The sequence below is a fragment of the Diabrotica virgifera genome, chromosome 1, assembly GCF_917563875.1.
Source record: "Diabrotica virgifera virgifera chromosome 1, PGI_DIABVI_V3a".
In the NCBI taxonomy this organism is placed as follows: Eukaryota; Metazoa; Arthropoda; class Insecta; order Coleoptera; family Chrysomelidae; genus Diabrotica; species Diabrotica virgifera.
The window spans coordinates 303,723,359-303,750,800 of record NC_065443.1 but is presented as its reverse complement, the minus strand read 5'-3'; the positions used below and the strand labels follow the sequence as shown (position 1 = coordinate 303,750,800).

General features: G+C 32.7%; 1 protein-coding gene across 1 annotated transcript in view; it reads right to left on the bottom strand.

Moving 5' to 3' along the window:
* Positions 1–2,156: 2,156 nt before the first annotated feature.
* LOC126885737 (testicular acid phosphatase homolog) overlaps positions 2,157–27,442 on the bottom strand; it is a 28,399-nt gene continuing 3,113 nt past the window's right edge. The window contains exons 2-4 of the mRNA XM_050652516.1: positions 13,883–13,984; positions 12,194–12,692; positions 2,157–2,690 (exon numbers count right to left, since the gene is read on the bottom strand). Of these exons, the coding sequence (XP_050508473.1) occupies positions 2,290–2,690; positions 12,194–12,692; positions 13,883–13,984 (1,002 nt within the window). The 3' untranslated portion in view covers positions 2,157–2,289. The remainder of the gene's footprint in view (positions 2,691–12,193; positions 12,693–13,882; positions 13,985–27,442) is intronic.

Below are 27,442 nucleotides of genomic sequence, written 5' to 3'. Positions count from 1 at the left end.
TAGTTTAAAAATTAGTAGGACAAAAACAGAGTATTTGGAATGTTCATTTAAAGATGGAGTTACGACAAATAACACGGTACCTTTGGATGATGAACTGATTGTAAAAAGCAATAGTTTTAAGTACCTGGGATCGGTATTACGGAGCAATGGAGAAATAGATGGAGATGCGTGGAGTAGAATTAGGCTGGATGGACGAAGTGGAAGGAAGCGAGTGGTGTGCTGTGTGACAGGAAAATTCCAATGAAGTTGAAGGAAAAATTCTATAAAACAGCCGTAAGATCGGCTATGATGTACGGAACTGAATGTTGGGCAGTGAAAAAGAAAGAGGAACAACGAATGCATGTGGCGGAAGTGAGAATGCTTAGATGGATGAGTGGAGTGACAAAAAAGGATAAAATTAAAAATGAGTATATTAGAGGAAGTCTAGATGTGGCACCAATTGATGCCAAAATGAGAGAGCATAGGTTGAGATGGTTTGGTCATGTTTAACGTCGAGACGCTAGTCACCCAATACGAAGAATTGCCGAAGTGCAGATTCCTGGAGGGAGTGGGAGAGTAAGGCCAAAGAAGACGTGGGGGAGACGATTAGGCAGGACATGTTGGCAAAGGGGATTAATATTGATATGACCCAAGATAGAACTGTATGGAGAAATGCAATTAGGGAAGCCGACCCCGCATAGGGATAATGCAAAGAGAATGATGATGATGATGATGATCAAATAAGAATATAGGTTTTAAAAGAAATTAATCGTATTACATAATTAAGTAGTTCTAGAGTAAATATAAAAAACTAATAAAGTAAAAAGTTAAAATACATTGCACACTTTCTCAAACAATGGGTGAAAGGAAAGATATACAAGAGTCTGGTGAGATCTATGTTGGTAAACAATAATGAAGATGTGACCTATAAAGAAGATTCAAGAAAAGGAGATGGACGTAGCTGAAATGTAAATATTACGCTGAATGGTGGGTAAGACTCGAAGGGACAGGATGAGGAACGACTCTATTAGAGAGGAGCCGGGAGACTACAGTCTCAAAATAGGTTCAAGAACAACTACTGCAATAGTTTCCTTTTTATTTTGCAGTATATAATATAATAATAGTTTCCAATTTCCTTTTTATTTTGCAGTACTGTATCTCTTCTATCTATCATTTTCAAGTGACATGGAGAAAAAGGAGGATTTTTAAGAAAATTTAAAATAATTTTCAAGTGACATGGAGAAAAAGGAAGATTTTTAAGAAAATTTAAAAATGCTCTGTGTAATTTGATCTGTTTTTTTCAAAAACCATTCATTTTAAACCCGTTCAACTTTTTTAACATATAAATAAAAATATATTTAAAGGTATTGTGGAAGGAAAACAATGCATTTACATTTTGGTGGATGGGGGTTAAAATTAATTCTCATTTTTTCTTAATATACATTAGTTATCAATTTTGTTTGCGGCATATCTCGCTTAGTTTTATTATAATGGACCTTTAATATAGCTCGTTTTAAAGATCTTTTCAAGCACTACAAAAGGTATTAGTAGCATTATACACCTAAAATCGACCGTTTCTCTGTTATTTCAAGTTGAATACACCAATTTGAGAATGTATGAAAAAAACAAACTATTTTCACCTACCATATCTCTTTTTGTATTATAACTAGAAGATTCATGAAGGCAAGTGTCTCTTTGTTTTTTTTATAGCCTACAAAAATGTTTAATGTAGAATATTTTAGTTAGATGCATGGTTTTTAAGGTATTCGCAAAAAACCATTCGAAAAGGTACCTACTATGGTACCTATAATTTTCAACCACGAATATCTCAAAAAGTTTTTGCTTAGAATTAGGTTCTCTATTCGTGGTATTCCGTGGTGATTTTAACCAAAAAATTTTCCACCCCTAAAAAGGGGTGGGAACTACCCCCAAGATAAAAGTCCGTGCAGTAGGATAGAATTCGGAGGTAATATTCTATTCTTGCTCTCATTGACTGGCATATAAGTACCGAGCTTTTAGACGTTGATGAAATGAGAGGTAGAGGAAAATCAAGAAGACCATGGATGGACTGTATTGCAGAAGACTTGAGAGAGAAAGGTTTAAGGAAGGAGACACGATGGCAGAAATGAGTGGCGAATGAGAGTAAGGAACAGCGTCCCATGAAATAAACAAAAAGGTTATTAATTGTTTTATGTACTATAATTTTTAAGTTTTTTACAGTCTTTGTACAAATCAGCAGTCAGATAAATCGAAACAAACAACAATCAATAAATAGCCGTGTCTTAATGAGTATTAAAATTTTTCACAACACTAATGTTCCTTTGTAGGAAAGAGTTTATCGAAGAGACCGAACGCATAACACTCACTGTACCACTGACCAGCAGATAGTCTTAAGTCCCTAAAAATATTTTTGAATTCGTCCAAATCACAATCCAAATCGCAACCAGCAACGTTGATGGGTATTGGTGTCTGCTCAACTGATGGCTTGTAGAAAGTGTTCACATAATACGGTCCGTTGGTTTTGCTTTTCTTTAATTCGAAGAAAATACTACTTGCAAACCCTGGTTGAGCTATTTCTGGGTATTTGAAAGACTGTAGGAAGCAGATGAGATTGAGGTCGTGGAGACTGAATATTAGGGTTTTGGCTTCCTTTTTGCCACTAATAATGTTGTCGAAATTTTCGATGATGTGGTTCATCAGAGATCCCAGTCCTAAATCAGAAAATATACATTAATAATACAAAGCATATAAAGTTCTATCAATTATCTTGCTAAAGAGGCTTAGAATGTGCAATAAGTAAAATATCATCTGAGCTGACAGGGGGATTTGCGAATCGAGGATCAAAACTATTTTTGGCCTTTGCTGATGTTCTAGAGCCAGTCGCTCATTCTACAAGAGACGTTAGGGAGGTATTTTCGGAACTCGATAAAGAAACAAGTAGTCTGTCTGGGCTCGAGTAAATCAAGAGGAGACGAAATACATGCTCGTAACCACAAATCCAGGACCAAGAGTTAGGCAGAACGTAAGTATTATTGACTAAAACCTTGAAGTGGTAAAAGAGTTTAAATATCGGGGGGAGGTAATCACAGACGAGAACCACGTAGAAAAAGAGGTTTCAGCAAGGACAGCTGCGGGGCATAAACCATTACACTCCCTATCATCATTATTAAGATCTAATTTGCTGAAAAGGAAATCTAAATTAAGACTCTGCATATGAATTATTCGACCAGTTGTTATATATGGAAGCGAAACATGGACTTTACATCAGCGGGAAATAAATAAGCTGCTGGTATTTGAAATGAAAGTTCTCAGAATGATATTTGGCCCTCAAAGAGATGAAGTGACAGAAAAGTGGACAACGAGCAGTAATCATGAATTGGTGGCTCTGTATGGTACTGAAATTATTGTCAGATATATAAAAGTTAACTGTATAAGATGGGCAGGTCATGTGGTAAGGTCAGAGGAAGACAGAGTGTTAAAGACAGTATTTTTTGAGACGCGACGGTAGAAAATCAGTAGGTCGTCCCAGAAAAAGATGAAGGCGATTGAAGCCGATTTATCTAGGATTGGGGTACAACAGTGGCAAATGGAAGCGCAAGATCATAGAAGAAGGAGGGCTACAGTGGCTGCGGCGAAGGCTCACCCTCAGTTTTTAAGTCAGTCAAGAAGAAGAACATTAATAATATTTCGCATATATTTGACAAAATTAATAGTTTATATATTTTCTGTGTATGAAACTAAATATTGATCAATATGATACTGAATTATGCCCCTCAAACCAATTTGCAGTACTTTGGTTCTTCCTGAAGCAGACTGTCGTGGTTCCTTCTAGACATAAGACAGCTTTAAGATCACAATACAACATTTATGGGAGGTCTACATCCCTTCTTGAAAAAAAAAACTGATAGTTGGGGTTAAAGTCCCAGCAACATCCTAATCAGCTTATATGTATACACTAAGCATCAAAATTAACGCACCACCTTAAAAATGGAACATTTTTGATGTCTCGTATTTCCTAAACCTGTTGTCCGATTTGAGTTGTTTTTTTAGTATATTATAGCTTTGTTCTTCAAGAATATCGATGTAATAGTATTATTGCTAAACAGATAAGTGACACTGTATACCGGGTGTAACAACGATAGTGTTACTCCAGGCTATGGGTGAAAAACGTGATATAATTCAGGAATTTTTGAAACCTATCAGGTGTTGTAAAGGACGGTGCCAGGAATAACTTCTACTAAAATGTGACCAAAAATATTGTGAGCTTCTTTTATTGCGATTTTCTTTTATTAAATTTGCAATTTTTAAAGATTTTTAATTTTGCAGCTTAGGATATTGATTTTAGAAAAAAACTTTTTAATAGAAAGTTGTAGCAAATTAAAAAACCTACAGTTTGGGCTATAGTAAGTTTAATTTCGTTTATTGGTTATTGCAAAACAGCCTGCGAAAGGTCCAAAATGGCCGTTTTTTAAAATTGCATTATTTATTGTACAAATAATTTTTCTTATTTTTTAAAGCTTTAAAATGAAGATCTTTCAATTCCAAACATAAGAAAAGTTGTAAAGCCAGATTAACGAATTTGTTGCTTAGATATTATAAATTGTTTATCCCAAGAGGTCAAATGTCAAGGCTATAATTTTTTGAAAAAAAAATCGTAGAGAGTTGGTGAAACATCCAATCTTCTTCTAAAGAGTTATATTTTTATATTCTGATGTAAATAAATGCGTAAAACATTTTTAAACCTCTAATCTTTGAGTTTGAAAATAAGGTGGCAAATTTCGTTATAAACATTTAGAGCTGAAGCGGCCCTGTACATCCTATGCGTTTTTAACTTACAGATTATTGTCGCTGAAGACGAAATAAAGATTTATAAAAAAATAAAAAATTTCTACGACAAACTGAAGCCGAGATAATTTTTGGGTTTGAAAATAAGGGGGTAAATTTCGTTATAAATATTAGAGCTGAAGCGGCCCTGTACATCCTATGAGTATCTAACTTACAGATTATTGTTTATGAAGACGACACGAAGATTTATAAAAAAATAAAAATTTTCTACAACCAACTGAAGCCGAGATAATTGTTTTTTTTTTCCTTAAATCGTAGTGCCTTTATTTATTACAATTAAGAAATTATTTTACAGTCATTGACTAAAGAAAGACTTAAATTATCTTAAAATAAAAATTATTATAAAGTATAATTACATTTAATTATTAAAAATTATTTTTAAAATCGGTACTTTTGCGATCGGCCGAATTTTGCAAATCGCCCGGCTTGCTTCAAATCCGCGCGATCGGAAAATTTTTACGTAACTTGTATTAAATTTTGACAGAAAACAATTTAATAATATTACCATTATAATATACAGTCTATTTACCACTGTATTTGTTTTCTTGATGAACTTTTATAAATATGTGAAATATCATTTCTGAAGAAATAATATTACAAAAATGATACATATTATATATGAAACATATAACTATACTTTTAATTTTGTCATTGTTATATAAATATAATAATAATGTTACTTCTTACGAACCCCTGTATTTTAAGAATAATCAGTAATCTGTATTGCAATCAAACAGCGTATATCCAAGCAGAGGCAGGAGAATCCGACGTCATCAAAATCAAACCTGGGGTCCGTCAGGGATATACCTATACTATCACCACTGATGTTTGACATACACGCTAAGTAAATCTTTCAAAAATCAGTGGATGACGTTGAAGCCGGCGGAATTCGAATTAACGGAGAATGTATCAAGAACATATAAAATATGCAGACGACACGGTGGTATTCGCTGACAGTTCTGAAACCCTCTAGGAGTAAATGAACAGAATCATAGTCAGAACAGTCAGTCAGAGATACGGACTTTTACTAAACACTAAGAAAACAAAATGTATGATGATCTCTAAGAAGAAACAGTAATTTGGACGAACCAGTGTGAACGGTCAATAAATAGAAAGAACAAAAATATACACCACCTTGGTACTAATGTCAATGAAAATTGGGACTATTCCATAGAAAAATGAAAGGTAGGAAACATAACAAGAAGTTATTCATTATGTTACGATTTATCAATACCCACAAAAATCAGGTTATTACAATGTTATAATATATTTCATATACTGTTGTATGGAGTTGAGTTGTGGACTCTCACAGACGCCCCCTACAAGAAAATTGAGGCGTTTGAAATGTGACTTTATCGTCGAATCCTGAAGATATCTTATAGCGACAAGTAACGATAGTGTTCAAGTAGAGATTGCCATTATGGTCGCCAACATCCAAAACGGATAGTTAGTACAAGAAAAAAAAGTTTTGTATTATATAATAAGAAGTAGCATTATTATTATTATATTTATATAACAATTAAAAAATTAAAAATATAGTGATCCATATACAGGGTGTCCCGAAAAGATTGGTCATAAATTATACCACAGATTTTGGGGTCAAAAATAGGTTGATTGAACCTCACTTACCTATATACAATAGTGCACACAAAAAAAGTTACAGCCCTTTGAAGTTACAAAATGAAAATCGATTTTTTTTCATATATCGAAAACTCTCAGAGATTTTTTATTAAAAATTGACATGTGGCGTTTTTACGACAGCAATATCTTAAAAAAAAAATTAAGTAAAATTTGTGCACCCCATACAAATTTTATGGGGGTTTTGTTCCCTTAAACCCCCCCAAACTTTTGTGTACGTTCCAATTAAATTATTATTGTGGCACTATTAGTTAAACACATTATTTTTAAAACTTTTTTGCCTCTTAGTACTTTTTCGATAAACCAGTTTTTATCGAGATATTTTGAATATTTGTCGAATCCACCACATATTTGTATATGGTTAAGTACGGTTATAGAGACCTGTTAATAATCTGAAAATTTATTTATAATTTACATTTTTAGGTATATTTTGAAAAAGAAGCTACAGCTCGATAAAAGGTGACTTATGAACAAAAGACTAAGAGACAAAAGTTTTAAAAACACTGTGTTTAACTAATGGTACCACAATAATAGTTTAATTGGAACGTACACAAACATTAGGGGGGTTTAAAGGAACAAAACCCCCATAAAATTTTTACGTAAATATATTGAAAAAGAAGCCGCATCTCAATAAAAACTGGCTTATCGAAAAAATACTAAGAGGCAAAAAAGTTTTAAAAACGTTGTGTTTAACTAATGGTGCCACAATAATGAATTAATTGGAACGTACACAAAAGTTTGGGGGGGTTTAAGGGAACAAAATCCCCATAAATTTTTTATGGGGTGGACAAATTTTACTATAATTTTGTTTTAAGATGTTCCTGACATAAGAATTATACATGTCCATTTTCAATAAAAAATCTCTAATAGTTTTCGATATATTGAAAAAAATCGATTTTCATTTTGTAACTTCAAAGGGCTGTAACTTTTTTTGTGAGCACATTTGTACTAAGGTAAGTTAGGTTCAATCGAACTATTTTTGACCCCAGAATGTGTGGTATAATTTATGACCATTCTTTTCGGGACACCCTGTATATTTCATGTAAATTTCATGTTCATTTTTTTGCAATAGTATTTATTCAGAAATGAGATTTCACATATAAAAGTTTATGAAGAAAAACAAATACACTGGTAAATAGACTGTATATTATAATGGTAATATTATTAAATTGTTTTTTGTCAAAATTTAATTTAATCAATTTAATATAAGTTACGTAAACATTTTCCGAGCGCGCGGATTTGAAGCGAGCCGGGCGATTTGCAAAATTCGGCCGCTCGCAAAAGCACCGATTTTAAAAATATATTTTAATAATTAAATGTAATTATATTTTATAATAATTTTTAATTTAAGATAATATAAGTCTTTCTTTAGTCAATGACTAAAATAATTTCTTAATTGCTATAAATAAAGGCACTACGATTTAAGAAAAAAAAATTATCTCCGCTTCAGTTGGTTGTAGAAAATTTTAATTTTTTTATAAATCTTCGTGTCGTCTTCAGAAACAATAATCTGTAAGTTAGAAACTCATAGAGTGTACAGGGCCGCTTCAGCTCTAATGTTTATAACGAAATTTGCCCTCTTATTTTCAAACCCAAAAATTATCTCGGCTTCAGTTGGTCGTAGAAATTTTTTATTTTTTTATAAATCTTTATTTCGTCTTCAGCAACAATAATCTGTAAGGTAAAAACTCATAGGATGTACAGGGCCGCTTCAGCTCTAAATGTTTATAACGAACTTTGCCCCCTTATTTTGAAACCCAAAAATTAGAGGTTTAAAAATGTTTTACGCCTTTATTTACATCAGAATATGAAAATATAACTCTTTAGAAGGAGATTGGATGTTTCACCAGCTCTCTACGATTTTTTTTCAAAAAGTTATAGCCTTGGACATTTGACCTCTTGGGATAAACAATTTATAATATCTAAGCAACAAATTCGTTAAGCTGGCTTTACAACTTTTTTTATGTTTGGAATTGAAAGGTCTTCATTTTAAAACTTTAAAAAAATAAAAAAAAATATTTGTACAATAAATAATGCAATTGTAAAAAACGGCCATTTTGGACCTTTCGCAGGCTGTTTTTGCAATAACCAATAAACGAAATTAAACTTACCATAGCTCAAATTGTAGGTTTTTTAATTTACTACAACTTTCTATTAAAAAGTTTTTCTCTAAAATCAATATCCTAAGCTGCAAAATTAAAAATCTTTAAAAATTGCAAATTTAACAAAAGAAAATCGCAATAAAAAAAAAGCTCACAATATTTTTGGTCACATTTTAGTAGAAGTTATTCCTAGCATCGTCCTTTACAACACCTGATAGGTTTCAAAAATTCCTGAATTATATCCTGAAATCGACCTAGTTTTCACCCACAGCCTGGGGTATGTGTTTTCTCCTCAAGTTTGGAACAGCCTGTGGAATATTCTAGCGTATACAAAATATTAAAATTAAAACTCAACTATAGCCTTAGGCTTTCTTAACGTTTTGCTTTTTGATTCATTCACTTATGTATGATAATAAAAAAGTTAGGTACTTTAACAACTAGCCATGTTATCCATCAGTACAGGGTGTTTCTAAATAAGTGCGACAAACTTTAAGGGGTAATTCTGCATGGAAAAATAACGACCGTTTGCTTTATAAACATATGTCCACAAGTGCTTCGTTTCCGAGATACGGGATGTTGAATTTTTTCTTACAAAATGCCGATTTGTTTATTGCTCTAAAATCGGTTAAGATATGCAAATGAAATTTGGTAGGTTTTAAGTGATAGTTATTGCTCATTTTTTGAGATACAATTAAGAATTTTATATTCACCATTGACGTTGATACGGGATGTATCTAAAATGTTTATACCCGTATGCACGCCAATAGTGAGTATAAAATTCTTAGTTGTATGTTATAAAATTCGCAATAATTACCTCTTAAAAGCTACCAAATTTCATTTGCATATCTTAACCGGTTTTAGAGCAATAAATAAATCGCCAATTTGTAAGAAAAAATTCAACATCCCGTATCTCGGAAACGAAGCATTTGTGTATATGTTACATTCAAGTTGATTATCCAGTTGGAGTTGACTCCAACTAGTTGGAGTCAACTCTAACGGCTGGTTTCAGTAAAAGTTGATTATAAATATAAAATGAAGATTCAACATTTACTAGTAAAAGTAGACTCCAACTAGGAAAAGTATACTCTTCCCAATGCAATTTAGTAAAAGTTGATTCTGATTCACACAAACAGCCGATTCTAGAAATTAAATGTTACTGAATATGTTCAAATTAGTTTAGGCTGTATCGTCGCCCCCGTTAGGTAAATTACTCCGATTCGAATTTTTTGCACAAACTTACTAAAAAAGAGGTCCTTATAACAAATCTACTGGGTGCCAGGCAGTACCTTGATCGATAAATTGTTTAAACAATTTTTTTAGACAAATTCACAAAAATAATTTTTTTACTTCGAGTAATTTTTTTAGATCATTTGGGTTATTCTGAGCAAAAAAGGTATTTTGTGATTTTTCTCTAAAATTGATTTTTGTCGAGTTATACGCGATTTAAAATTTGAAAAATGCGAAAATAGTCATTTTCAAGGCTTAATAACTCGGTTAAAATCCATTATTATGAAAATCAGAAAGTGACCAAATCAAAGTTTATAGCCCCCTCTACAAGATCCAGCAGAAATTTTTTGTCACTATTTTATTACTAAGCTTTATCTATAATTATTAAAAATGAGCGCTAAGTGCGTATTAGGCGGCCGTCAATGGTGAGTGCTAAAGAGATGCAATCGGCGGCCGTCCAATGGTGAATCTCACTCGCACTCACATTGACGGCCGCCTCAGTACACGCTTAGCGCTCATTGTTGATAATTAAAAATAATATCTTATTAATGAAATAATGACAAAAATTTCTTCAGGATCTTATAGAGGTAGCTTTAATCTTTGATTTTTTTTAGTTTCTGAGTTCACTAAAATCATTCATTATTGTACTCATTTGCCCTCATTTTCGGCAGTAAAGTAACACTTTGTTGTATTGAAAGAAGAATGTTACTTTACCTGCCGCGATTATTAATCGAATTAAGCGAGATTGAATGTAAGTGGTCAATGGCAGCAATCGATTATTTATTTGAGTGAAATTAAAATTTATTTACTTTAATTATTAAAAATATTGAACAAAATTTATCTTATTATTAATAAAATTTATGTCAAAAAGTAAAATTCTGTAGTGGTTCGCAATTATATTCATACAAAATAGATTGTTACTTCAGACACACTTTAAACCCTTCATGTACTGCTATCTATATTTACAATTTTCACACAATAAAACCTTTACATCAGCGGTTCCCAATCTTTTTGAGTCATGTACCATCTAAAGTTTCTTTTATTATATTTCTATATTTTTAGATTGTATAATCAAGACTTACTATGTACTACTATTTTAAGTTTTTGTGTGTTTTGTGTACCACCGCAAATAATGATATGTACCACCGGTGGTACATGTACCACAGATTGAGAACCGCTGCTTTACATAATATGAGATAGGGTAGATAAAAATTATTTTTGTGAATTTGGTTAACAAAAATTGGTTAAACAATTTTTCGACCGCAGTACCGCGTGACACCCTGTGTATTTGTTATAAGGCTTGTTATACGGATGTATTTCTTTGAGTAAGTTTGTGCAAAACATCGAATCAGAATAATTTACCTAACGGGGGCGACGTTACACACTATACTAATAAGTAGTTGAAACGGTCAAAACAAAGAAACGCACACTCATCAAAAATGCACTTGAGATTCTCGTATAATCAACATTTACTGAATCGATCCAGGAAGAGTCAACTCCAACTAGTAAAAGTTGATTTAAATTTTTAAAATCAACTTTTACTGCTCGTTTCAGTTGGAGTTGACTCCAACTAGTTGGAGTCAACTCTAACTGAGAATCAACTTGAACTGTAACATATATATGTTTATAAAGCAAACGGCCATTATTTTTTCATGCAGAATTACCCCTTAAAGTTTATCGCACTTATTTAGAAACACCCTGTATTGATGAATAACATGGCTAGTTGTTAAAGTACCTAACTTTTTTATTATCACACATAAGCGAATGAATCAAAAAGGAAAATGTTAAGAAAGCCTAAGGCTATGGTTCAGTTTTAATTTTAATATTTTATATACGCTAGAATATTCCACAGGATGTTCCAAACTTTGAGGAAAAACACACTATCATTGTAACACCGCGTTTTACAATGACACTTATCTGTTTAGCAATAATATTATTACACCGATATTTTAGAAGAATAAAGCTATAATATACTAAAAAAAATCACTCAAATCGGACAACAGGTTTAAGAAATACGGGACATCAAAATGTCCCATTTTTAAGGTGGTGCGTTAATTTTGATTCTTAGTGTATCACTAGCCTTTTAACCGATGTGCTTTTGGAGAAAACTAGAGAGGGATAATTTAAAAAAAAACCAAATTGACTGTATCAGAAATACTGGAGGTAGGTATACGCACTTTGTACAGGCAATGGTTTCACGTGATAATCATTTTACCAAACAAGACTACAAACAGTAAAGAAAAATCAACAAATGTATGTTCATCACAAGAAACTATACAGGATATGCAACCAAAAGGTATAGAATACCAACCAATACAATTTGAACTGAATATTTATCAATAACATGACAAAAGTAACAGCAAAGTAAATGTATATTGTGAAATAAAAAAATAGAAACTTACCAAGCTTTTGCATCTCTTTGGTGTAGCAGAAAAACTCTGCAGCAGTTTTACTTACTCGCTGCATGGTATCTCCCATAACGTTATTCGCCCACTCTGGCAATTCCAGATTTGCGTCTTGTTCAATTTTTAGCGTATCCAATACACCAGATGCTCTAAACAATCCTCCAACCGGAAGCTTTGTATGGTTAGATAAGTATTGGTACAGATCCTTATTTTTTTCATTTATGTCCACGATATCTGGATCTGAGAGTTCTGATCTCTTGTATAAATAGTCAAACTTTAAACATGTGATAATTTGGTTGGCTACAGCTGTTTCTTTTTTTATCGGTATTTCTATCCCTCCGTATAAACCTGACATAAATGATTTTGCTGAGTTTTCGGTTCTAGACATATGGGTTGACATTACTATTATTTCATCTGGGTTGTAAGCGTTTCCAAGGAAATCCTTGTAGCGGTCTTTAAATTGTTGGCCTAGATTGTAGAGTTGCTGTGATCCTTTCTAAAACAAGAAAAAAGTAGTTTCTAAATTAGTTAATAGTTTCAAGTAGGATTCAAATCAAATTCTGGAGAGGAACCAAGGTGACTGACGTCATCGAAATAATAGCCAGACTAAAATATGAGATGGGTAGGACACATAGCCAGAATAACAAGTGAGCGATGGATAAAGAGGGTATTGGAATGCAGACCAAGGGAAAATAAGAGCAGCGTCGTTCAACCACCTACAAGATGAACTAACGATTTAAGAATGCTAAATAAAAACTAGATGAGAGCTGCTCATGACAGATAAGGTTGAAAACACGTGGAAGAGGCCTATGTTCAGCAGTAGACTTTTGAGGCTGGATGATGAGAATGAGTTTCAAATATGTACGTGTCTGTACGTTTTTTTAATAACATAGATATTAATCAAACTAAGTTATGAATCGAACTAGCGCAGAAAACAACAATAAATATCGCCTCCGTACCACCAGATTGACAACAGGTCGAATACTTTCTTTGGTTACACCTTCTGAGACTTTCAAAATTTATAAATCATACAGGGTGCCAAGGAAAATAAGATGAGAGAATTTTAAATAATTAACAACCCATCTACTCAGCGTGGTAAAGCTCCAACAAGAAAGATTCCTTAATACTCAAACAAAAGAGTAAATGAATTAAAAATATATAAACATTCTCAATTTCTTTGCAAAACGAAAACGCAGCAGCTGCATAATACTCTGGTTCATCATGATTTATAAATTTTGAAAGTCTCAGGAGGTGTAACCAAAGAAAGTATTCCACCTGTTGTCAATCTGGTGGTACGGAGGCGATATTTATTGTCGTTTTCTGCGCTACTTCGATTGATAACTTAGTTTGTTTTTCGGTGGATGGCCCTGGTTTATCCGTGACATTTCTTTCTTTGCAATTCGGGAAGGCCCAGGCTGTGGTAGGTGGTTAAAGCGGAGAGAGGAGGATATGGGTTTACTGATGGGGGGGAAAAGATCTCCGAGGCCGGTATGGACTCTTCCTGCACTCTCCGCTTTAACCAGAGTATTATGCAGCTGCTGCGTTTTCGTTTTGCAAAGAAATTGAGAATGTTTATACATTTTTAGATATTAATCATTCAGCCAGTCGCAATCTGATTATAGTGTAATGTGTAGCGTGTGTTAGTTGAGTAAATGTCTTGTTTCTTGGTAAAGTATGTGTACTTACCTCTGTGAGATCTCCTTCCTTGAGGCCATTCCAATATTTTGGATCTTGGTAGGGATCGTTTGGATAAAAGAAAGCTGGAGTTCTGTCTCCATGTCTAAATATCTAAAAAGTAAATGAAAAAATGACAATACATTAATGTTTAAAGCTAGGCCTAGGCAAGAAAAGGCCAAATTATGTTAGATTAATGTTCTACAGTGATGTTTCGAAAGAAACCAGAGCCAAAGAAGGAGACGCCCTATTAGTATACCAGATATTTTCAACCTAAGTAGACTGTTAATATATCTCAAAAAGAATAATTTATATCAAATATGTTACATATATACAAAATATAAGCAGCATTTATAAAACTAGCATTGCCATTGAATAGAGACAATATGTTGTCGATATGTCAATGTTTTATGTCAATGTTTTATTTCAATATATTATCAATATTTTGACAGAAAAGAGATATATTGTTTTTAGGCAGAATCTAGACTGAAATCATTATTGACATTTAAGTTTTTGTCAGTTTCAAGCCGAAACTTTTAATTGCTTAGTATCTGTTCTTTTATTAATTGTCTGTTCATTCTGATAAATAAATTTCATCTTAAGAAAAGGACTTTTGTGATGTTTCTTTTTATTTGTTAAAATTTTTACAGACTCACAGTCCATAGGTATTATGGCGTTCATTCACAACATGTGTAGCTAAAGAGCACCTGTCTGGATATACTCTACAATCACTTTTATGAGAGGTAATACGATCTTTAACTCGTCTAGTTGTTTGGCCATTGCATTGTTTGCCACAATCCATGCATGGTATACTGTAAACTACATCAGACAACAGCTTCTTTGCTGTTCTATCTTTCATCCTTGAAAATACGTTATTAATAATAGTTAACACTGATTTACTAGCTATTTTGACGTTTAACTGTTTTTTTTTGCAATTCGTATGAGCTTTGACGTAATTTCTCTAATGAATGAAATGACTTCCGGAATGTCAACATTATCATTGTTAGCTTAATTATCTTTATTTACAATGGCTAGTGTGACAGATAGAGTGTAAAATTTAATAATAGGTGCCACTTTGCGTTTCTTCTGAATTTTTATGTAGATATTTTTAAAATTCAATTAAATATTTTCCATGTGTACTCTGTCTTTGTTTATTTAATTTCCCAAATGTAGGTATTTTTTAGCTATTTGTTAAATATACATTCCGTTGAAGTCTGTAATCAATATCACATTACTAAATATTATCCAAATTATAAGTTGATTACCTTCGCATTGTACAAAAGCACTCTTTAATGAATTTCTAAATAAACTATATTACAATAACTCCAGTAGACAGTACAGATTAGCGTGAAAATAATAAAGTACACTAGACGATTCAGTATAAATAGAGATATTGCCATCTTTCCCCAACGGACAAGGCCATCAATCGTTCGTAAGCTGACTGGAGTGCAACAGGAAATAATAATGGCCTCTTCTTGTCACAACAATAGATCTCGGAGTGCATCCAGAGGATATTTATGACGGCGAATGATATAATTCCAGAAACAGTATATTCTTTATATAAAGAGGATTAGAATTCGGAAAGGAAATAAATAGGGACTAAGTAGAAACGATCATAAGTACGGCAATTCAAAATAATTTTTATGTTTGGTTCTGTTTTACTTAGATGAGTTTTAATAATAATTTAATATAGGGTTGTGATTTAATATTATGCTCTACACTGCTTACCTACCGACAAATAACAGAACAAGTGTGCAACTTTTGCTGATCACAGCGCTGTACTAGCCTCTCACCATGATCCTTTCCTAGCCTTTGATCCCCTTTAAAAAGACCTTAGCAATATCCAACGATGGCTTAAAATATGGAAGATAAAGGCGAATGAGAGTAAATCCACCTATGCAACTTTCCATGTAACTTTTCCTATTGTAACCAAGCATGAAAAAACAAACATGTCTAACTGCAACTCTAAACTGACACAGCTCCCACAAACTGATACTGTCAAGTACCTAGAAATCCACACTAATAGAAAATTAACTTGGCAAAAGCACATTTTCATAAAAAAAAACAACTAGGAATAAAATTCCGGTAAATGTAGGTACTCGATCATCGGTCGTAAATTTCAACTATCTCTTAAAAACAAACTTTTGATATATAAAGCCATCTTAAATCAAGTGTGGACCTACGGTAGCAAACTGTTGGGGACAGCCAGTTAAACAAACCTTGAAATACTGCAGAGATTCTAGAACAAAGTCCTTAGGACAATGCTGAATGCTCTTTAGTGTACCAAATTATGTTATAGAGCAAAACTTCAATGTGCCATCTATAAAAACAGTAACAGTAACAGTAACAGAATATTACGAAACGTATTTCAAGAGATTAGAATCTCATCCAAACGAGTTAGCAAGCAATTCACTGATGATCATAATGATATAGTTGACAATGTAGTGGACCCAGCAAGAAGATTCGAATAATCTATAATAATTAAACTTGGTTTAACTTCTTTTAATTTAATTTATGTAACTTAATCTCCCTCTAGAGGTCAAATTTTTAATTTTCAGTCAAATGATTTACCTATTGTTCTTATTTGACACATTGTAAATATTACAAAATTAAACAAAAAGCAAATATAAATAAACTCATTGTACTCACTTCGACAACTGAAAACAACTCATCTTCTGCCTTATACCTACACCACAAATAATACACCAAAGGCACTCGTAATTGAATCACATTGAAATACGAGTACATGGAAAAAGGTACTATTGTACACTTATTAATCTTCCAAAAGGGGAAACCTCACACTTTGAAAGAATTGGAGAGCGATAATCATGCTTCCTGCCATAAATAAAATATTCACGACCATTATAATGAAAATATTACCAAAGTTGAATTTCTAGCTAATCACGCAGACTTTAGACCAGACTTCTCCTGCATAGACATTAATACTCTAATAGTTCAGAGAAATAAGGAAAAATAAATATCCTGTTGATGACACAACCCCCTCCAGGCCGAAACCAAATTGTTTGAGTAGTATGGACATCTATAATAATAACCTATATGTTTCCTGCAGCCGATTTTGATGATATACATAGTTATAATATAAGACAAATGAAGATCGAAAAACTGTAAATTTTCGTTTTTCGTCTATTACCAAAAAGTTAAGCATTTTAAACAAATTTGAGAGTAGGAAACTCATAAATTGTATAAAAAGCATCAATATGGCTTTCGCTTAATATGTCTATCTTTATTGGTTGCTTAGAAAATTGAAAAATAAATCATAAATTTTGAGTTTTTATATTCATAACTTATGTAAAAATTAACATAGAACCTTCTTATTAAATGAAATGCTGAGACTTCCTGCATACCCTAAATTTCTTCTGCTTAAATCATACCCTGAATATCAAAGCAATCGGTCAAATAGTTTAAAGGGTATTTAATTTGTTTATCTCAAATTAATTTTTTTTTGCAACACTATAAGTCAGAAAATGATGAAGTTAAAGTAATACTTTGGATAATGTATGAAATAAGAAGATTTACACTATTAATTTAATTTAAAAAAATGACAAAAATAATTATAAATATTGCAAAATTATTTTGCAAGAACATGTGAAGTAAAAAAAGTGGGGGCTAACTTCGTCCCTAATTGTCCTAGGACAATTGTTTTCTTTCTAAATGTGTATAAAAATTCAGTCTTTCTAAATATGAAAAAATAATTTTTCTACGGGTAACGGTTAAAAAGTTATTCTAATTGTTTTTAAGTAAGCAAAAAATCGACATGTTTGTGCAAAATAATTTTACACTATTTAAAATTACTTTTTGTCATTTTTTTTAATTAAGTTAATAGTATTAATGTTCTTCTTTCATAAGCTGTCCGAAGTATTACTGTAACCTTATAATTTTAGGACTTATAGTGTTGCAAAAAAAAATAAATTTGGGATAAACTAATTAAATAATTTTAAACTAGTTGACCAATTGCTTTTGAAATTTAAAATATAATTTAAGCACAGGAAATCCCAGCATTCGGTGTAATAAGAAGGTTCTAACTAAATTTTTACATAAGTTATATAAACATTTAAAAAATCCCAAAATGTATTACTAATTTTGCACTTTTCTAAGCCACAAATAAGGATAGACATATCCAGCGAACGCCATATTGAAGTTTTTTATATGGTTTATGAGTTTCTTATTCTCAAATTAATTTAGAGTGCTTCACTTTTTAGTAATAGACAAAAAAGCGAAAATTTACCGTTTTTTGATCTTCATTTGTTTATAACTATTGTTATATTTCTTTTTGATATGAAAATTAAATTTTGATAATTATAAACAAAATTCAATTTAATATAAAATATTTTCAATTTTCTCAACCACGAGCATATAAATTTAAAACAACCTGTATACAACAAATTGTTATATTTAATTTTAAGAAGTGATTAGAATAAGCGTACGAAACTCGGAACAATGTGCTTAGATAAACAAAGTGAATGACGCGTACCATTATCGTTCTTCTCGGAAGGTCGATCATTAGCCTATGCTAAATAAAACTCAGTGAAATAGATGATAGTTCATTATCGTTTTTCGCGGAAGGTTTCGATCATTAGCCTATGCTAAATAAGACTCATTTGAAAGAGAGAATAGGTCATTAAAATTTGTAAATAGTTAGAAAGTATTTTAGAATGGGAATTAAATATTTTCTTTTGAAATCCATTAAGCATATTTTGAAAGATTAAAAATTGGTTTTGAGGAATATTACGAATGAGAGTTGGTGGTGGAAGATTGATTTGTGAATCTGGAAGGGATATTTAGAAAGTAGGGGAATGGATGAGAAAGTGAGATCAGAATGTTTTGAGCTGTCGAGAAGTGAAGTCGAGTAGTAGACGGTAGTGTACGGAGAGTGAGAAAGCCGATGTAGTTCCGTGAGTGTGGAGTATCTATCGTGGAACGAGAAGTAGGCCAGGTCGAGAGTAAAAGAACCTCCTTGAGCCAAGAGTGTCCCGGTAGCTGATAGCAGTTTCGAGAAAGGTAGAACACAGCATCACGACAGACGCAGGAACGAGAGCTATACGAGCTAGTTTTTCAAAGGAGAACATTACTGGAAGCCAGGACGAGGTTTGATCGCAGCCAAGGATAGCAGGAAACGGGTCTTGTGTGAGGACATTTTCAGTTCACCAGGAAAAGGTCAGTCTCATTTGTTTGGACATGAATGTATGGGTTTTTCGTATTAAATTCCACATAAAAAAATTGAATAACATAATCAATAATATCAGAAAAGCTTCATCAAACTTAAATAGAGTTGTTCCTAATAACTCCTAATAGTTAAATGTTAATAAAAACTTTCAATTGAAAACCAAAAGGAAATAAGATTCCCATTTGTAAATGTTATGTTTAAGAATAATAAGAAATAGCAAATATTGAGCATTGATTGCCTTTTAAATAAAATAAAAAATATTCTGATTATAATTGTAACCCATATGTGTATTTTTTTTACTCTTTTCTTTTCTATCCCGATTAGGAACCATTAAGAAATATTTAGAAGCCACGAAAGTAAGTAATTAATTTATAATTCGCCCTGAGATTGAAAACATATTGATATGTGATCTGGTTAATTAATTAGATTAGTATTAATACATTGATTAAATTAAGTGACATATAAGAATATTATCTCATATCAATAATCAAGATCACATCAACTGTCGTCCAACGTGGAAAGCATTGTAAAGTATTTCTGGTGGCAAATTTGAAGGATAGAAAGAGTAAAGCCGGTATTTGAAAATTTATATGCCTGTGGTAAAAAGTGAGATACTTACATTTGATAACATAAAATTTTAGATCTCTTTAGGTACAAATTTTACATAACTGATTTAATATTTTATTTTTACGATATTTACATTTCATATATTTATTGACAATTTATAATATTTGGGTGAGAAAAAGTCGTCTTGGTAACATACTAGTAAAATTTCATATTTGGCGGGGACAGTACTTCTTGAAAACAAATGTCTGTGACAAGAAGCCAAAGCAAAGACAACAAAAAACAAAAAGAACATTCAGACCAAGAAGAGATTTTAGACACGACAATCATGGCATCAGAACAGCAAGAATTATCAGGAATAGATAAACTATTACAACTGATGCAACTCCAGTCACAAAAACTGGATGACAATCAACGAAAAGTGGATCGAAAAATGGATGAAACACAACAAGTAATGAAAGAAAATCAGGAGGAAACAAAACAAGCCATAGAAGAAAACAACAGAAATATAGAGAGTATTAAGAAGGAAATGGTTAAAAAAATAGAAGAGATTGCAGAAAAGAGCGAGAAACAGGAGTTAGAGATTAAAGAAATCAAAATCAAAATAAAGGAGATAACGAATTGCCAGCAAAAGGAACTAGAAAATTTGGAAAATAAGTTGGAAAATGCTATCCAAGTAGACAGAGAAGAAGTGGAAAAAAGAATCACAGAAATAGAAAAACAAGTCACCGAAAATAGGACGCAACAGAATGTCGGAGAAAGAAGAGAAATGGTTATACATAGCACAGATGACGTGAAGATAAGGTTTGGCGGGGATGTAAGAAGATTACACCCAGTGCCGTTCATAAAGAGCCTGAAAAAGAAAACACAGCACATCGGAAATTTCGAAACAGCAAAAGAAACTATCAGAAACCATCTCAAATATGAAGCAAGCCTATGGTTCGATAGTAAAGAAGAAGAATTCGGCAATTGGCAACAATTTGAACAAAAATTTTTGAATTATTTCTGGGGAAAAGTCCAACAATTGGAAATTAACAAGGAATTGCAAAATGGGAAATACAATGATAGGATGGGTGTATCAGAAAGGACATATGCTTTGCAAATTTACAATAATGCAAAACATTTACAATATAATTACTCATCGGAACAATTAGTCGAACTGATTGCAAGACATTTCGAGGAAACGCTGGAAGACCATATCACATTGCAAAATTACAAAGACATAGATAGTTTATGCCAATTCCTACAAATAAGAGAATCACGTCTAAGAGAAAGAAAATCAAGAAGGTCGCGAGAAGATTACAGGCCCCGAGAAACACAGGAGTACAGAGATAGAAATGAAAATAGGAGGGACTATACAAGACGAGATTTTAATCCCAGAAGGGAAAACGAAAATAGAGACAACGGAAGAGGAAATTATGAACAAAGAAATAGGCAATGGAATGAGGACAGAAATCGAGAATACCAGAATAGAAACACCACACGCTCAAATCAAGAAAACAGAAATAATGGTAGACAAAATGAACAGGGATATCGAGAAAACCGAAACAGATCCGACAGACCAAGAGAAAATAGAAGAGAAGTAAATAATACCCAGACAGATGAATATGACGGAGAGAGACATTATGACGAAAATATAAACAACGATGAGCAACCGGCGTCTTTTCACGACGGCGCTCACTAAAAACCAAAAATAAAACAGGAATCTTTTGTCACCCCAAGGAGTTTATTAAATTGGCAGGAAACAACGAAAAGAAAAATGGAATTAATTTAAAATTTGTGGATGGATTTATCAACGAGAAACCAATTAAAATTATGATAGACACTGGATCTGAAATAACATTGGTCAACAGAAAACTAATAGAAGAAGTTAACTTAACAAATTTAATTTATAAAATACCTAGGGTAAATTTAGTGGGCGCAAACAAACGGACATTGGCAACTATAAATGAAGGCATACGAGTAATGGTACGACTGGGCAAGAATATGTATGCACTACAATGTGTAATAATGCCAAACATGTCACATGACATGATAGTAGGAGTGGACGAATTGGCAGAAAAACATGTAGTGATAGATTTTAAAAATAATACGATGAAACTAACAGAAGAAAAAGAAAAAGAACAGGACAAGGAACATGAGAAACAAAATACGGACGAATCAGGTAAAGAACAAACAGTGGAAATGAATTTGGCAGCGAAGCAAGGACAAAGAAGAAAAAGGAGAAAAGGTCAGAAAAAGATAAAAGAAAATGAAACCTGTGGCTCCTCAAAAGAAGAGTTGAGCCCAGAAGAAGAAAATTTGAGAGTATCAGAAACAAAGGAAACCTGGGATTCCTCAAAAGAAGAGACGGGCTCAGGAGAAGAAGAAATAAAGCTAAAAAATGAAAGTGAAAAGAATATGATTGAAACAGTGGTATTTGAAGAGGAGGTATATGCAAACGAGGATGCAGAATGCACGGTAAACATGTGTGAAGAATCTGAGAAAAAAGACAGAAAATTGATATGTGGAGAAGGGAAAGAAAAAGAATTGCGGTTGATGTTAAGAAACTACGAAAATTTGATCAATGAGGAAAACAGAGTGGCTAAAAAGTACGAACATTCATTTGAGGTGAAAAACTTGGGAAATTTTCGATCAAAGACTTACCCGATTCCATACAAGTATCGACAAGAGGTGAAAGAAGAAATAAATAAAATGTTGGAAGATCAAATCATCGAAAGATGTGATTCACCGTATGTTAACCCGATTGTGATAGTAAAGAAAAGCAGTGGAGAATTGAGATTATGTTTAGATGCCAGGAATATCAACCAGCACACTGTATCACAATATGAATCACCTCTAAACATCGAGGCCATTTTTGGAAGAATCACCGGGTCACACATATTTTCGAAAATTGACTTAAAACACAGTTTTTGGTTGATACCGTTAGCTGAAAAGTGTAGAAACTACACCGCTTTTTCTATTGATGGTATTGTCTACCGGTTTAAGGTAGTGCCGTTTGGATTGCAGAGTGCTTGTGCTGCACTCGTCCGAGCTCTACATACCATTTTGAATCGCCACGAAGATTTCATAGTTCATTATATCGATGATTTATTAATTTTTTCACAAGATACTCAGAGTCATCTGAGACACATAGAAATAATTCTGCAAGAATTGGACACAGCGGGATTGAAATTAAACATTGAAAAATGTCAATTTTTTTAAAAAGAAGTCATTTATTTGGGTTTTCAATTGGACACCAAAACAGTAAGATTATCCGAAGACAGAGTCAAGCTCATAGATGAATACCCAAGACCAACGAATTTGAAAACATTGAGAGGTTTTCTTGGCACGATTAATTATTTTAAAAAACTGATTCCCGATTTGAGCCAAAAGGAAATCCCTCTGATAAAGTTGCTTAAAAAAGGAATAAAATGGAATTGGAAAGAAGAACAGGAGGAAGCTTTCGAAACATTAAAACGAGAATTCGCAAAAGGAACGAAAATATACCACCCCATTTACAATTTACCTTTTATACTCCGAACTGATGCGTCCATACAAAAATTTGCAGGAGTTCTGTCTCAAATACAAAACGACCAAGAAGTGCCGATATGTTTTATATCGCGAGTGACTAAAACACATGAGAGAAAATATAGTGTTACAGAATTGGAGTTTGCCAGTGTACTATATTGCGTAAACAAATTGAGGTTTTACTTATTGGGAGCAAAATTCACAATCGAAACAGACCATGCAGCTTTAGTACATATCATGAAGAATAGATTAGTAAATAATAGAATACATAGAGGCATTCTATTATTACAGGAGTATGATTTTGAGTTCCGATATATAAAAGGAAAAGACAACATAATAGCCGACGCTCTAACACGGGATGAGGACACGGGAAAAAAGGAAACAATTACTCTACAGGTGGGACTAAATAGATTAATACAAGAAGAAGGGATATATTCGTTAAATGAGATAAGGACAAACCAAGAAGACCTAGAGGAAAGAGAGAAAAGAAGAGCGGAAGTAGAAAATGACATATATTTTAAGAGAATAGACGGAAAGGAACTATATTTAGTGACACAGACATTGGCCGAAAAGATAATAAAGAAATTACATGAGGACAATGGGCATATCGGTAGCAGAAAAGTTTGGCTCGTTTTTAGGGAAAATTACATCAGCCGACAGGATTACCGCATTGCAAAGGAAATTACCCAGAAGTGCGATGTATGTCAAAAATATAAGAGTCGGAATTTCAAAAACGAAAATGTTGCCAAAAATATTGAAGCCCGAAACAAACTAGACATTGTAGCAATAGATATGTTAAGCGATCTAATTATGACCACTAAAAGGAACAAACATATTCTGGTAATGGTGGATGTGTTTTCAAAATACGTAAAATTATATAGTTGCCGCACCACAAAGGGGGAGGAAATATTAAGAAAAATCGACAATTTTGTAGCCATAGTAGGAACACCAAAAAAGATTCTACTGGACAATGCAACGTATTTCCGAAATGATCGTTTCAAGGGACAACTTCGAGAACGAGGAATAGAGACAAATTTTGTCAGCATCAGGCATCCACAGAGTAATCCTTCGGAACGATTCATACAGGAAGTGACGAAATTTCTTCGCATTGCAACAGATGGTCAACATCGCCACTGGGACAGGAAAATGGCGGAAATAGAAAGGTATCTAAATACAATTCCGAGCACAGTAACAAAAGAGACCCCAGAATACATCATGAAGGGTGTATTGCCGATAAGGCCATGGGAAGACCAAGAGCCAAAAGAATATCAACAGGTGATTGAAACCGTACAGAGAAGATTACGGCGAAGCAACGAAAAATATATCCAAAGACAGGAACAAAATAGAAAAAGAAGACCAGTGACTTTCCAAAAGGGTGAAAAAGTACTCGTGAGGGCATTACGAGTATCAAATCTTCCTGGGGGCATTTGCGCAAAGTTGATGCCTGTTTTCGAAGGCCCGTACATCGTGAATAATGAAAATGGGATAAATAGTTATGAGTTGAGGCATAGAAACTCGGAAAAGATCCGAGGAATTTATAATATTCACGATGTATACAAATATCACGAATAAAAGACAGAATTACATGAAGTAGATAGTAAGTTAGGATATAAGACGTAGATTAAAGTAAGGAAATATACAGGGAGTTGGTTTTGCCTCGAGAAAATTTATTTAAAAATGCAGATAAATTTTATCGAATACAAGGCGGGGATTTGTTATATTTCTTTTTGATATGAAAATTAAATTTTGATAATTATAAACAAAATTCAATTTAATATAAAATATTTTCAATTTTCTCAACCACGGGCATATAAATTTAAAACAACCTGTATACAACAAATTGTTATATTTAATTTTAAGAAGTGATTAGAATAAGCGTACGAAACTCGGAACAATGTGCTTAGATAAACAAAGTGAATGACGCGTACCATTATCGTTCTTCTCGGAAGGTCGATCATTAGCCTATGCTAAATAAAACTCAGTGAAATAGATGATAGTTCATTATCGTTTTTCGCGGAAGGTTTCGATCATTAGCCTATGCTAAATAAGACTCATTTGAAAGAGAGAATAGGTCATTAAAATTTGTAAATAGTTAGAAAGTATTTTAGAATGGGAATTAAATATTTTCTTTTGAAATCCATTAAGCATATTTAGAAAGATTAAAAATTGGTTTTGAGGAATATTACGAATGAGAGTTGGTGGTGGAAGATTGATTTGTGAATCTGGAAGGGATATTTAGAAAGTAGGGGAATGGATGAGAAAGTGAGATCAGAATGTTTTGAGCTGTCGAGAAGTGAAGTCGAGTAGTAGACGGTAGCGTACGGAGAGTGAGAAAGCCGATGTAGTTCCGTGAGTGTGGAGTATCTATCGTGGAACGAGAAGTAGGCCAGGTCGAGAGTAAAAGAACCTCCTTGAGCCAAGAGTGTCCCGGTAGCTGATAGCAGTTTCGAGAAAGGTAGAACACAGCATCACGACAGACGCAGGAACGAGAGCTATACGAGCTAGTTTTTCAAAGGAGAACATTACTGGAAGCCAGGACGAGGTTTGATCGCAGCCAAGGATAGCAGGAAACGGGTCTTGTGTGAGGACATTTTCAGTTCACCAGGAAAAGGTCAGTCTCATTTGTTTGGACATGAATGTATGGGTTTTTCGTATTAAATTCCACATAAAAAAATTGAATAACATAATCAATAATATCAGAAAAGCTTCATCAAACTTAAATAGAGTTGTTCCTAATAACTCCTAATAGTTAAATGTTAATAAAAACTTTCAATTGAAAACCAAAAGGAAATAAGATTCCCATTTGTAAATGTTATGTTTAAGAATAATAAGAAATAGCAAATATTAAGCATTGATTGCCTTTTAAATAAAATAAAAAATATTCTGATTATAATTGTAACCCATATGTGTATTTTTTTTACTCTTTTCTTTTCTATCCCGATTAGGAACCATTAAGAAATATTTAGAAGCCACGAAAGTAAGTAATTAATTTATAATTCGCCCTGAGATTGAAAACATATTGATATGTGATCTGGTTAATTAATTAGATTAGTATTAATACATTGATTAAATTAAGTGACATATAAGAATATTATCTCATATCAATAATCAAGATCACATCACTATGTATATCATCAAAATCGGCTGCAGGAAACATATAGGTTATTAATATATGTAGATGTCCATACTACTCAAAAAATTTGATTTCGGCCTGGAGGGGGATGTGTCACGAGAAAAATCTTATTTCTCTATACTATAACGGTAATAATGGAACAATCGGTTGAATGGAACACACACCTATACAGGGTCTTTGTCGATTTCGAACGTGGCTTTGATAGCTTATATGCTGCAATATCGAAAATTTTAGAGCTAAGAAACACCCCGCATAAAATAATTTCCATTATAAAGTAACTATGCACTGAATCAAAATGCAGCGTGACACACATAGCCCAATAAATTACCGTTTTGGAGTGTAATTTTCAGGGGCAACTCCGAATTGCATGAAAATTTGGATTTAGGTTCTACTTATCCTCCACTTCAAAGTTGAATTTGTCACATTGGTTGCTTTTACTTGGGGGGTGACAGTCACCCCTTCTCAGAGGGTGAAAAACGCGTGTTTAAAATAAGCCCGGAAATGGATAAATTTACCGATTATAAGCAACTTTAGTTCTATAAAGTTTTTTAAGTAAGTCAAGACTTTTCGCGTTATTCGCAATTGAAAATGTTGATTTTTCGCCAAAAAACTACGTTTTCAGACCGTTTTTCGCAAATAACTCAAAAAGTAAATAGTTTATCGAAAAAAATATTCTAAGCAAAAGTGTAGCTTATAAAAAACAAAAAAAAATGGTGTATCAGTAAAGTATATAAATTGAGAAAAAGCAAAATTGTAGCTCATGAAAAATACGTTTTTATTCGTCTAATTCCAAATCGAATAAGTCAACGCGAAATCACCGAAAATTTAAGCACTTTTCGGGAAAAGCTTATTAATATTTTTAAAGCACCTAAAAAAAGATTTATATTTGTTTTTTACAAAAGTTTCTAGCACCAAAAATAAACGAGTTACACTGAAAAAAAAGTTGGCCCTTTTTTTGGTAAAAAAAATTGTGAAAACCTCCCTCTATTTAGCATCCTAAATAAAATTAATCGTTACCCCTTTACCATTTATTTTAACTGTATGTATATTGTTTATATGATCTGTAAGTTTGATTGGCTTGAAGTGCTTATTTCTGAAAAAATTTGGTTTTATAGTAAAACAAAATTTTCTAAAAATCTTTGAAAAATTTCCTTTTTTCAAAATAACTTAAAAAGTATTA